The sequence below is a fragment of the Callionymus lyra genome, chromosome 5, assembly GCF_982586985.1.
Source record: "Callionymus lyra chromosome 5, fCalLyr1.hap1.1, whole genome shotgun sequence".
NCBI lineage: Eukaryota > Metazoa > Chordata > Actinopteri > Syngnathiformes > Callionymidae > Callionymus > Callionymus lyra.
The window spans coordinates 17,993,522-18,007,864 of NC_141822.1; the positions used below are offsets into that span (position 1 = coordinate 17,993,522).

The 14,343-nt window shown below is 37.6% G+C and overlaps 1 protein-coding gene across 1 annotated transcript; it reads right to left on the reverse strand.

The window, feature by feature from the left end:
- Positions 1-1,926: 1,926 nt before the first annotated feature.
- On the reverse strand, positions 1,927-14,097 carry LOC148079642 (programmed cell death 1 ligand 1-like). The gene is made up of 9 exons (XM_087791276.1): positions 13,935-14,097; positions 12,535-12,586; positions 12,205-12,467; positions 12,000-12,096; positions 11,608-11,874; positions 8,187-8,318; positions 6,625-6,669; positions 6,447-6,543; positions 1,927-6,255 (listed from the first exon to the last, which is right to left on the reverse strand). Exons 2-9 carry the CDS (start codon positions 12,584-12,586, stop codon positions 5,784-5,786), a joined length of 1,425 nt encoding a protein of 474 aa, XP_087647402.1. The 5' UTR covers positions 13,935-14,097; the 3' UTR covers positions 1,927-5,783.
- Between the last annotated feature and the right edge of the window lie 246 nt (positions 14,098-14,343).

A 14,343-nucleotide genomic window follows, 5' to 3' on the forward strand; every position in this document is an offset into this window, starting at 1 on the left:
TTGTTTCCTGATGCTCCACTGTTTCCACTCCGGAATATTAATTACCAAATGATGAAACTGCCTCTTTGGTCTGTGAGCTTCAGGTTGAAAGAGGAAATGGGAGCCAAGCGCGTGAGCGATCACTTCTCTTCGACGGGGTTAACTGTCCGCGTGCGCGTGAGTGTTTTTGTGTGCGCCCACGTGCTTGTATGGGAATATATTAACATTTTAAATAAATGCAGTTGAATTAATGTCTGGTTTTATTCGTTGTATTTTGCAATCCACTATATTTTTTTATAGCAATGAGCTGGATGAGACACTAGGTGGCGGCAGCGGTCAATAATCTACGGAACCCTTACGAAAATATCGCGAGATCACAAAATGTATTTATTTCATGACCTCTAAGGGGTGTAATATATGGATATGGTGTAAAGAATGATTCAAAGACAGCTGAGTTTAGACATATTCGTTGTTATATTCCTGCAAACAAAAAGTGACCCACAATTCACACACACTTAACTCTTTTTATCTTGTACTGCCATCTATAGACAAAACATAAACTTAGATATTTTTACAGATTCGACCCTGATGTCCTGACATTTTCATTGAAATCTATTCATTATACGTCTTCGGTTTATTTTGCTAACAAACATGAAAACACTGATCACTTTAAAAGTGCTCTACAAATATTACTTACTTACTTACGTTACCTCCTTGGCAGAAGGAATACATGTTTAATAATAAAAGCTGAGCTGAGGAAAAAGTCGAATAAATACATACACTTTGGAAATGTGTTAAAGTTAAGAATAAAAAAAACTTGCCCCTATTCGTTAAATATTGCTCTGTTACTTAATCCGTTCTTTGTCAGCAGCTCTCCATTTTAAGACCATTCTAGACAGGTACTGACCACTGCAGCAGGCCAGGAATGTCAAAAGAGATACAGTGATGATAGTAATTCTTGAGAATATTTGAATAACGATTAGAGTTGCGAATGGATGTAGAATTATCAAACCTCTTAGTTTAAATCATGAAAATGCAGTGTGAATTATGAATCTGCTGAATGTGTAAACTGAAGTGCATGAAAGTATTAGTATTCAAAGTAAAAATGTGTGGAAACGGTTGAAATAATGGCATATAGGAGAAAAAGGAGAAAGGTGATAATGTTGAAAAGTAGAAAAAAAGAAGAAAAGGAAGAAGAAGAAAAAAGTAGAAGAAGTATTAGTAATGGAAGTAGAAGAAGTACTAGAATTAGCAGTAGAAGTAGAAGTAGTAGTAGTAGTAGTAGTGGGAGTAGAAGAAGTAGTCGAATTGGCTATAGAAGTAGTAGTTATTAGTAAAAGTAGTAGTAGAAGTAGTAGTGGGAGTATACAAAGTAGTAGAATTAGTAGTAGAAGTAGTGGTGGGAGTATACAAAGTAGGAGAATTAGTAGTAGAAGTAGTGGTGGGAGTATACAAAGTAGGAGAATTAGTAGTAGAAGTAGTGGTGGGAGTATACAAAGTAGGAGAATTAGTAGTAGAAGTAGTAGTGAGAGTAGATGAAGTAGAATAAGTAGTAGTAGTGAAAATAATTAGTAGTAGAAGTAGAAGAGGTAGTAGAAGAAACAGAAGAATTAGAAGTAAAAGTAGAAGTAATAGTAGAAGATGAATAAGTCGTAGAAGTAGTAGTACCAAGTAGAAGAAGTAGTAGAGGTAGTAGAATTATAATTAGTAAAAGCAGTAGTAGGATTTGTTGTATAAGTAGTAGTATTGGACGTAGTAAGTAGACAAAAGTTTTTTTTTTAAGTTGAACGAAGTTTCTAGGTGTGAGTAGATGAATTTACCGGAGGTTAAAGGTGGAAGGAGTTGCAGAGATAATCATTCAAACAAAAACTGCACACCAAAGTAACGTTCATTAGTGGGACAACAGCACCGTCTAGCGGCTAAATGAGAAATAAACAGCTCCTAAAGTGTGTTTTTTTTAACCATTTATTTTATTTAAAAAAGCGTATAAAAACACGGCAAATTACAAGCATGAACAAATTAAAATAATCAAAAACATTTTATAGTAAATTTACAAAACATGTAACCTTCAAATTCATTAGTACATTAAATATCATTGATCTTCATATTGTCTGTCATTATTGGTTTAACTGTGATCTTTAACGTTGACAATGAAAACAGGTTCAGTAACGTTTTCAGGAACCTGCTCATGTTTGTGAAGTTCAAACTGTAACTTTAAACTGTTTGCTCGTTCCCTGCTTTGACCTTCATGTGGAAATAAGTGGGAAATTCCGGTGAACAATGCTCCGTCTATAACTACACAAAAACTGTAAAAGTCAAGCCCAATTCAAATCTGGCTCGTCTGGTAATCCCCACATTTTAAGTGCAATAATCCACTTTTTATTTTGCATTTGTTTTTATTATTATTTAATAGTTGCTTCCTAAATATAAAGTGAAAGACATGTTTTTTTTTTAAATGTACTTTTTATGAGTATTTAATTTGAAGAGTATTTATAGTTTAATAAATATACAACAAAACAATTCTTGATACTGTTTTTTTTTGTTTCTTTTAAAGTTTTTACATATTCAAATAATCAAACCACTCATCAAGGCCCTCAAGCAACACCCATTATAGTAATGACTTAAACAGTTTATGAAATGAATCAGAATAAACCGTTAACATTATCTTTATCACCCACACTTGTTATCAACACACCCACACACACAATCACTTTAACACAAAAAAAACCTAATTTGAGTATATGACTATAAAGCAGAACAAGGTTTAATGGGCGTGAGAAAAATCTCATGTTATTCTTATCATGGTTCTTTATGGTTTATATTCCAGCAAAGTGTGTTTATAATAAAAGCATTAGAAAGGCGCTATATAAATGGAGATTATTATTATTATTATTATTATTACATTTTTATAATGACAATTAACATGCAAATGATCACAGCCTTTGTTCATTTTTGTGCTGCAATTAAACTTCTGGCCCGCTGGATGATCCAACAGTGACTGAGGATGAGAGGATACAGTCAACTCCGCCAGCTTTTAAAGCTGATGTTTGGACTTGTTTTACCTTTTCAGTTCTATCAATTCAACTGAAAGAGAGTAAAACGATCACATGATGTCTCTAAAATTCAGTGCCCACTGTATCTAAGTACATTGTGTTGAATCGTGTCATGCAATTCGTTTATCGTTGCTGCCCTACAGTCTTTATTAATATTGATTAAAGCACAATCATTTAAAGTAAGAAAGAAAACTGATATTTTTACAAAAGGTCAAAATGAAATGTCTTTTGTGTCTTTATACTTCATTATTTTTACCATAAAATCTGAAAAATGTAAAACCAGTTTGCTACACTTTTATTCCAATTGATTGCATGTGATTTAGTTAGTCAGGCTGTAAACTTATGTTCTGTACACATTACATATTGTGTACTAATTCAGTCCTTTCAAACACTGTACTTGTTCAAACACGTGGACCAGGGTTATGTAGACTGTTACAACAAAAACAGACGTTATTGATAAAAAAGATAAGGGCTTCTGACCAACCGTCGCTCCTCTGTGTTCAACAAAGGCTTTTCTTCCTCTAGCAACGGCTCCTCATTACACACATTCAATTGGCTTAACTTTGCATAAAAACATTATTGCATTAAGAAATAAGCTTGGACTTCTTGTATGGTTCAACAATTGAGAGAATATTACATTAAATAATGTTTTTTTATGAATCATGATGTGAAAAAACAAATTCCAGAAAGAAGACCTCCTGAGGGATCAATAAAGTTCTACCTAACCTAACCTTACCTAAAACCTCCCACCAATAGGTGGCAGTGTCTACTTTGATAAACGTTTTAGAATATTCCTCTATTTTCCTCCACATCTGTTATTTACAGTTGTATATTGTGTGTAATCCTATTTATGTGTATGTATTATTATCCTTGTTCATTCCTAGGTGTGTCATGTCACATCTTCTAATAAAACTGCACGAAAAAGAAAATAAGCAAAAAACAAAAAAAACATTCAGCTAGCTGAAATTCATCAAGTGTCCACTTGAGGCTTACTCAGACACACATTTATGCGATACTGGCTAAACTGGGAGACTACGTTTCTCGCTTTAAAACCAGTGCTGTGTCTCAAATCACATACTTCTCTGAGTGCACTGGTGGTTAGTATGTATCAGGATAGTGTACGTACTAACTAGTACGCAAATTCTCGACAGATAGTACTTCTCAAATCAAACACTGCCGCTAAGCACTAACAGGAAATGACACAACAGCTTCTTCTTCTACTACTATTTAAAAGTTATTGTCAAATTTCCATGGTAAAAATGGATGAATAATTGAATATTTGGGTAAAAAACTTCATGCCATTGCATTAAAATCGAGGAATACAACATCAAATAAATTATTTCTTGATAGACTAAGACCTAAAAGAACAGTCATCAAAACATAGTTGGTGTTTTTTGTAATGACCTTATTATGACATTTTAGATCTTGTTGACTCATCGTCTGCAGAGAAGGTCGAACGAACCCGTAGCATAAACTGCTGGCCTTAGCCTAATTTCATTGTTATCGAGCCATAACAAAAGATCAAATGTTTTTGTTTTAACATCAAACATTTGTCTGTGGATCAGAATCTACTGATGGTTCCTGAACACGCTTCCGGACCACAGGAGAGAAATCTTCCCAGACTGTTGCTCCTAAACTTTGGAACGATCTTCCTCTCCCTCTGAGTTTGATGATCTACTGACTCCTTCAAGAAACATCTTAAGACATTCTTATTTGTGCAGACTTTTCCATGATTTTCTGGGACTCCTGTGTTGGTCTTATGTCTTACGACTTGCTTACTTACTTACTTACACTATCATACATTTTGTCTTTGAACCCTGAGACCATTTTTTCAACTGTCGCTTTGGTAGGGAGGCCCCCTATGGTGTTCACTCAAGTAACACTTCCTGCCACACTTCCTGACAACCAACTGACAACGACTGACTCACATGATGGGCCGTGAATTATTATTATTATTTCTTTTAAAGGCTATCGCATCGGCCAACATACTAACAATACTAATCTTTTGTAGCCTGTAGATGATGCTGCTGTTGATAAAGATAGTCAAGACAAGGAAGCCAGTGCAGCAGTAGATTATTTCATCAAGCCAAAGCCAGAAACATTAGAACTCTTCCATCGTTTTCACCCACAGCAAAAGTCAGACATCCATGTTGTCAGAAGGCATTTTTCCGCAAAGATGGTTCAAACAGGAGATGGCTATCACACGACACAGGAGCACTCTTTGTTGGGATAGCGGCTCCTTCATCACTGGCATGACCAACTTAACACAGATTCACCTTAGAGTCGATGAGCAAAGTGATATTCACCCAAATTCTGCCGAGGCATACTTCCTAAGGTCGACAATAAAGGATCTTCTCCTGGGACCTCACATGTCTCTTTATAGACAGCAAGTCCGCAGGAGGTGAGAAGTGTTGGAGCGTCATAGATGTCATGAAGCTCTTCGGCAAAAGGGGTTTGAGCTACAGAGTCAAGCTGAGGCAGCATAGACACTGGACTATTGCACTATTGATCGTGGGACATTTTTAGAAATAATTGTTTGAAATAACTTCTAAGTCAGTAAGGTAAAAGTATGTCTATTGACATTGCTTTAATTATTAATTAAAATATTTATCTCTATGGTTTTAACTAAGGCTTCGGGATGTTTTAGTTGCATTTCTGAATGAACTCTCAGTTCATGACATATTGTATTTTGGGAATTAAGTAATATTTCTGTTTTTTTTCTCCATCTTTAGAAATGTGGAAACATGAGGCTCACAATTTTTCCAGCGTCAGCATATTTTCACTCTTGACAATTGTTTGCTTGAAATCTGGACATCCGTCCGTTAACGACATGACCAGTAAACTGCATTTTCCCATTTCCTTGACAAACGTCATCAGTGAATCGTCGAGCGTTGAACTCTCCTCCTCATACCCGTCCAACACCAAGAGACAAGTGTTACTGGTCATCACTCTCCTGAGCTCGTCTCGTTTTAACGTTTCTTCGACAGGAAGCTGACTCTTAATGGTGTCAAGCAAGTCTTCTTCTGTCTCAGAGGCGTCAACGTAGAGGAGAAGATGGACATTGCTGAGGTCGATATCTTGAAGGTCGTCCACGGAATCACTCACCCAAGAATGCATTAGCATGCGGGCTAAGGTTGTCTTCCCACTTCCGAGTGGACCCTCCACGAGAACCGTTTCTCCGGTTTCAGGGAGAATTGACGACAGCAGGACAGTTTGACCCTCCCTGGAAAAAAAAAGTCACATCATATATAGCACAAGGACGAAATAAACGAGGTGAGGGACCTGGTCTAGAAAGGCGCTTTACAAATAAACATTATTATTATTATTATTATTATTATTATTCAAATTAAATGCCAAATACAAATTCAATGCAAATGAAGCCTGGAACTGATGTCAGGGGCAACGAATCATCACCTGTTCTGTATCCTCTGTCTTAAGTCCTGCACTGGGATCAAGTCCTGAAACCTTATGTTGGAGTAAGAGCTCTTCAGATTCGTCCTGAGATCCTCCGCTGAAATCAAAACAGTTACGATTCAACAGAGATTTCATTGGAATTATTGAGAATTACTGAAACGTTAAGACTTGATCTCACTTAAAGTCAGTCTTTCACCGTCAGTGCCCGCCGGGGACTTTCGACCTTTAACGCACAAAAAAAGAAACGGATAAAAGTCAGATTTATGATATTGAGGAGGTATAATCAGGAATCACTCTCCTCACTTTTATATCTTCAAAAATCTACTTTAGAAAAAATGTGCTTAAGCCCCGCCCCCTAAAAACAGTTAGTATTTTTTCTGATTAAATCTTGTTTACCATAACCACAACCAGTCTGCTGTGATTGGTCAAATTTCAAGGTTTGTCACTGCATGTCATTAATCCAGGAAGGGACTCGTTGTACAAACAAAGCTAGCTGGAGCAGGAGCGAAGAACATTATTACGTCATATTGCTCTCGTAACCTCTCGTTCGCCGAGATTTCAGACAGGGGAGAACTTTATAAAGTAATAAGTTCAAAATGGTCATGATAAGGGACTTACTGCATCTTGGAGGGTAAGACAACATGTGAGTGAGTCAGGAGAGTCGGGTTTTCACATTAGTAGCTCTTTAAATACCAAATACATAATTTGAAGCCATTAGCTCAGGTGGAAGCACTTCCCGACACAACACTCAGTAGAAGATTGGGGGAAAAACCTCCTTTGACGAGGTAATACATTTTATACAAATATATTAATGTAACAAAAAGATCCACACAGATAAAGTGGGTTAAATGTAGACGTGTTGATTTGTTTGTGTGTACGTGTGTGTGTGTGCAACAGGATTCTTCTGCAATTTTATCATTTGTTGCCATGACACTGTTGCAGATGTATTCAGGAATAAAGCCGGGGGTGTAAATATTTAAACAATGACAAATAGGAGCAGATGGTAGCAGCTGCACTTCTCGACAATGTTTACCATCACAGGTTTTTACGGGGTTTTTTGACCATATAAAGGGACACACCTGAGAGAAATGTTAATTTAAATTTGAAAAATGAAGAAGGCGTTTCTCAAAGTTACTCATTTCAAATGAAACCAGACCAAACGTATTGATGTTTAAAATACATACTAGCATTTGTAATTGCTGCTGAAGAATTATTATGGATCCAATTTCAGGGAAGTTACTTCCTCTCTGCTCGGAATGAAAATCCTGTGTGCAGCTTGAGTTTCTTCTCTGCTTCAGGCGTGGATTTAAAGTGTGAGAATTCATCAAATAAAAAACATGGTTTGATATCTGTAATAAATTATCTGGGAGTAAATATTTGAATAGTCATTCTCATCAGGCATCTATCTGGCCAGCTGGTCTCTCAAAAACAAATTGCCACCCAAATAATTGGGTAATGGGAGCCGTGGAAAGAGGTGTGTCATGTGTCTCTCAGTTCTTTCTGTGGGAACCCATGTAAAAAAAAAGTCCCATCCTGTCCCAAACAAATTGCTGTAATACCAATCTATACTCCCCCGGACACGCCAACCAACCATGGACTGAGGAATGTACTAGGAGAAAGTTCACTGACTCTATAACTCATGGCCTACAAGGAGTCTTGTGCCCAGCACCCTTGTGTTCTCATCATGGTGTTTTTTTCCCTCTCTCTCTCAATCACAAACTTGGTTTGGTAGTTTCTCACCTTTACGACGATGATAGACTGCAACAAGTAACACCAGCGAAGCGACAATGAGCACTGTAAGTGTGGCAGCGGAACCCACAAATCTGGTTCTGACACGTATGTTGTCCTTCTCCTGGTCTGTTTGGAGATCCTCTGAAAGACAAAACTAAGGCTTCATTTTTTTTGTATCAGGCGACATTATTCAACTTCAACTGTATAGTGTCTTGAGATAACTTTGTTATGATAAGACACTTTAAATAAAATTGAATTGAATTGAATTGAATTATTGTCAACACACATGTAGATTCAAAATGTATAACTGATTCAACAAGGTTCTGTTCGTTTCAGTCACGTCCTTCAGAACAAGTTTTACAAATGGTTCAGGCTTAACGCCAACAGGGCTTTTATCCAGGATAAGGTCTTCTCAGCGTTGTTGGAACATATAGATTTGGAATAAATCTTTATTGGTCAATCTATCATGTCATTTAAAAAACTCCTGCAATAGCCATAAAGCCATGTTTTCCAACCCTTTTTGGGCCAAGGTACATTTTTTCCATTGAAAAAAATCACAAGGCACACCACCAGCCAAAATTGTTTAAAGACAAATGAATATGAATAGAATAAAAAAAGTGCACTTAAGATGTCCACTTCAAAAATACAGTTTGAGCAAAAGAAACGGCAAAACAACGTGGACTTAAAAGTAATAGAAAATGAAATCATGCTTTTAGAGTAATTACGGTATGTGAAATCGGATATTTTCCCACGGCATACCTGCCGATCTCTAGTCTGCCGTGGTTCAGTGGTGTAAAAAACACTATATCCATAACAATAAGAGTTCTCAGGGTTGAAGAGAATCAGAAATAAAGGTGCATTTAAAGCAACCTCGTGCTAAAGTTAAGAAACATATTGTTTTAAAACCATCATTAGTAAGCAACTAAGGAAAAAATGCAGAGACACATAAGACAAACACAGGAGTCCCAGAAAATCAAGGAAAAGCCTGCACAAATAAGAATGTCTTAAGATTTTTCTTGAAGTATTCAATTAATCATAGTGTTATCTCAGGGTCAAGGTGACCCAAACGCTTTCATCTTGACTTCATTTTTGTACTCTGGCTAAGGAGCGCCTCGCCTCACCCTTGGGAAGACACTTTTTCTTTTTTTTTACTTTTGTCTGGCTGTTTTTAGCTTCAGGAAAGCTAATCTTGGGAGTTTTAAAATGTTTAATGTTATAAACATTACATTCAAGTTTTTTTAGCTCTTTTTTTTGGGATATCACAAACACATTTGTTTTTAGGTCTTCGGGTCACCTTGACCCTAAGATAACACAAGGGTTTATGGTTGGTGATTAGTAGACTATTAAAAGAGTTCATTGTAGCTCTAATAAGGGTTATAGCAACTTAACCGTCATATTTCTCATACAAGCTACATGGCCGAGCTTTTACAGATCGGTCACGTGGTCTGCCATCGGTGATAGTTTGGTTGGTCGATCCATTACTTTGAATTTTACCCAATGGAGATCAGCTCAGCACTGTGTCTCAAGGGAGCTTGTGATGTCATACTTTATTTAGCTTTTGTGTAGACCCTAATCTTTCAACCAGTGAAAACAACATTTCAATGTGGACTGGAAAGAAGCTGAAAAATGAAAAAGAAAGTTAAGTCTAATCTTCACAAACATTTACACAAGCAGGAACACTTACGTAGAACAACCATTTAGAAAACCTTGAAAATCCCAACAAACAAACAATCAATTTGAGCCTCTGGGTTGGTTTCTGTAAAGTCATTAAATCAACATGTAACTAATGTGAGCAGCTAAAAAAAACCCCATCAATATTCAGGCGCCCAATGTCTGACAGCAATAAGACTTGTGTCAATGTTTGGAAAAGGTTAGGTAAGGTTAGGTTTTCAACACTAATCTATTAATCATTCTCAAGTGAAGGAAACATGCTTCTGCAAAACAGATATAGTGCAACAGCCGAGACAAACAAAGAATGCGTCACTGATAGACAGAAGAGGAAGCTCATTGTGGTTGAAATGACCAACAGAAAGCTTTCTGTTATAGTCGTGTTAAGTGCGTGAGTAGCTGGACTGGAATTACATTAACAGCGGTTTCGATTCTCCTCTGAAATCCCCCCTTCATTTATCTGCGCTGACAATGGGCATGTATGGTATTATCTTCAAAGCTCTTCTCTGCTTCCATCACCTGACACCATCACACCATTCTCCCTCTAACCTCGTTCTTGAAGCATCGTTGTTGGCAGGTATATGTTTGTTCTTCAACAAAAGCACTTCTTTCCAGCTAATGCCAGGGAAGGTAAAATGTTAACTCCAGTTGACCATTTGTTGTTGGATCATACTGTTGAAACTTCAGGTAAATCCACTTGAGAGTTAATGAGATGAGAATGTGTTGGAGGTTCAACGTGACAGTGTCACGAAGTCAGATCTGGGTCCGACGTGTTCTTCACCCACTTCCATGTGAAGTGACTCATGTGTTCCTATCTAGTCTCCTCCGAAGATCTGTAAAGATACACATTTTACTACACAGGCATATGTAACTCAGATGTAAAGAGCTCTACTCACCTTCTTGTCTTGTAAGTCCTCCAACTCTGTCCTCAATCGCCTGAAGTAAGTGTCCTTAGTCTTCATTAAGTAATGGATTCTTGCCTTGCACTCATCGAACACCACAGTTTAGCCAGCCACAGAAATGATTTGTGTTAGGAAACGTTGGTGGGTGATATCCAGTTTCGGGCAGAATATGTCTGTGTGGAATCTGAGTCAGTTACTTGTTTTTAAGAGTCACCTTAAAAATGCTAGCGAGACGTTGATGAAGTCCAAAATGGAAGCCAGGGCAAACCATTCAGTCAATCTAGCTCCAACTGTTCAATTTGTATTGGACTTGTTATTTAAAGTCAGAACTAATGTGAGTAATGAAATGATCCAGTAATCTTGCTAATCAACCAACACATTTAAAGGTATTAAAACCAACCAACAAATAAGGCCGACAAACGGCTTATTTTATTTATTGCCAAAAAAACCTTACCTTCACTTCTCTTTGCAAGTCTGTCGTATGCAGTTTTTGGTTGTTGTTGGGGTTTGTTTGCTGCTGTCTTTTAGCGGAATACTTCAAACAGTTTTGTATGTGTTTCAATGATATTTAGGAAAAAAAACATTGACTTGTACGGCTTCTAACCGCTGATGCTCGCCTGTTCAGAACAAAAACTATAGATAGACAACCAAAAAAACCAAGCGAATGTCACTCATTGTCTGGTGGTTAAAACGATCTTTCCCTTCCCCTCGTCTTCCCTTCTTCTTGTGATCCTTGTTTTTGATTTTTATTATGTTCATTCTTGTTGCTCATTTCAATCGTTTCATCAGGTTTTGAAATAGACAGTTTATAAAAGGCATGCTCCGACAACCTTAGGTCAGCAAGAAAATACAATTTTTACCTGGAATGGTAAACGTGGCAGAGGAGACTCCTTTTTCGAACCAACACGTGTAGTTATTGGCTTGGGATGAGTTGACGACAATGTGACTGACGAGTCTAATGAGTTGTTCTGGTGTTTTTTCAGTAAAGGTGCTGGCTTTGATTGGTCGGTGTTGAACATCAGTCCATGTGACGGAGGTTGCAGGATAACCCTCTGACTCACAGGTTAGGTTGACCTGCTGTTCGTCTCTTGACAAATGGATCCGTTTGGTTACGTTTGTAAACGGAGCTGGAGAAAGAAGATAGAAGTTCTACTGTAAGTCATCTGGATAAAAGTTTAAACAAAACCAAGATCCCATGTTTAAAGGGAACAGAAAGAGTAAACAAACAACAGCAACATGCAGTTATTTTCACCTTCGACAAATAAATTCATCTCCTTGTAGTCTGTGAATATGTCGTATTGAACCAAGCATTGGTAAATACCCGAGTCATTTATTCGAAGGTCTGACAGCTAAAGATGAAACAAAGAAAACTAAAGGTTAGTCATGATTGTGTGATAATAAACAGCAATGTTGCAAATTTGACTTTCTGTGAGATATAATGTTAAGTTTTTAAAGACCTCCAACTTAGTCCATCCTTCGTTCAGCTGGGGTAGAAGAAGCTTGACTCGCCCTCCAAAGTGGGAGTTTACTGGCTGAAAACGCTCTTTTCCATTTTCCATCCTGTATACTTCCCTCTCCATGCCAGGAGCGATCCGATGCCACGACAGCTGTATGGTTTTCAAAGGATCTTTAGGGATGGGTTGGAACTTGCAACCCATTTGAACCACATCCCTGAACTTAGAGTAATATCTTCCTTTCTCTAACTCAACGGTGAAGAGCACTGTGTGGGAGAACAAACAAGAATGAAACACATTTGTACCAACATTTTAACAACACTCAGAACATACCAGAGGCACAAGACTGGAACATCAGCGGAACGATCATAACCAGAAGGTCCATCTAGATTCAAAGACAGAGCACAGAGAAGTGTTTGTGGCTTAATTATGAGAAACATTGAGACATTCGTATCAGGGAACAACTGCAACTGTCAATTATTTTTACTTCATGCAACCAGTCCTCAGCTGTTTGTCCAACCCTGCATGCCCGGACTCATACCAAAAACAGTTGGTTTGCAGAAGATATAAACCACACATAGCATTGCAGGGTTTGGTGTTCAGAGACTGATAGTACAAATGTCAGCCACTAAATAATGTTATTTTATTACCCTGGTAATAAAATAAAGAGCAACTCTATCTGTACTTCACCGTCCCAGTAGCGATGTTTTGAATGATTGAATAGACTAGAGGTGCTTAACCGGTTGAAATAAGCCTAGTATGAACGCAAATCAACCGTTTTTTTAAGGGTTTTAACTGGTTGAGCAAAAACCCTGTTGGGAGTAGGTTTGGTAAAGGTTTTCTGGGGTTTGACTATAGAGAGACTTTTCAACCGGGGTTTTTCAACCGGGGTTTTTGTGTTTAGGTACATTCCACACAAACATCTGATTCAATCAGAAAAGAAGCAATTGTGGGTAATGTCAATTTCAAAGACTAAATTCAACTTCATGCATGCTCTGCCCTCTACAGGCTGTCACCATGGCTCTGCATCCATGCACCTGCCACTATCGAAGAGTTTTATTTCTGTTGACCTAGACCTCGCCAGACAAGAGTGCAGGCTCTGTAAATGTCCATTTCCCTTGTGTATAGTACACCACAGAGCCAGTTTAATCTTGATATGATGCAGTTAGAGTTAGACGATCAACAGCGCTGTTTTGGTTTTTCTCTTAATAGCACTGCCTTCTCTGTTCTGTTACTGCGCTGCCCCAATACCTTTGAACAAAACCCTTCTTATCTCTGCCACTTCAACCTTTCTAGCGAGAGCTGAATCAACCCTCTTTATTAAAAGGAAAATGAAAATAAAGCTGTTGCAAACGTTAAAGTGATGTTTGGATGGGTTGTTTTTTTACCTCTCTCTTTCATTTTAGCAGCAGAATACTTGGTGGTTTGAATCTGTTCCTTTATTTTAGGAAAGATTCTAGGGTTAACAAACAAAGAACGTTACAAACTCTTCTTTCCTGTAGTTTAGGGGAAGATATGGATATGTTTACTGATTTATATTCACGTTAATAATTTCAAACATGATTTTAAAATCATTTAAAATAAGCTTAAACAGTACTTTGTAACAGGGCCGGGTCTGGGCAGGGGCAAGAGGGGGCCTGGCACAATGCCCCCTCAAGATTTGTGGCTGCCCCCTCATACATGCCTGTCTAGACCCGGCCCTGCTTTGTAATCATATAGATCAGAAAACTTACAATTTGTCGTCCTTTTGGGTCGGTTTGTAGAAAAAAACATCCTTTTAATCCACCAATCTGCGCTGTGACTCCGTGTAATGTGAGCCCACTCTCAACTTACATCTGTTGTTCTTCAAAGATGTTCACCATTTCCGCCTTTTTTTCTGAAGCTAAGCAAGACGCATTGAGTCGGGATGACGAAGATCATTTTTGCATCACGTGACCGTCACTATAGCCCACACTATAATTAATTGCGCGTTTATTCCTAAGATTACGGTAATGACGCAGAAAGCCACCTGATACATGAGACCACTTGAACATTGCAATAAAGTAACAGCAATAATGTTTTATGTTGTTTTTATTCAACCTGATGCAATCCTGTTCTACTGTCTTTGGAGTAAATGATTATATAATTGATTTATATTTATAA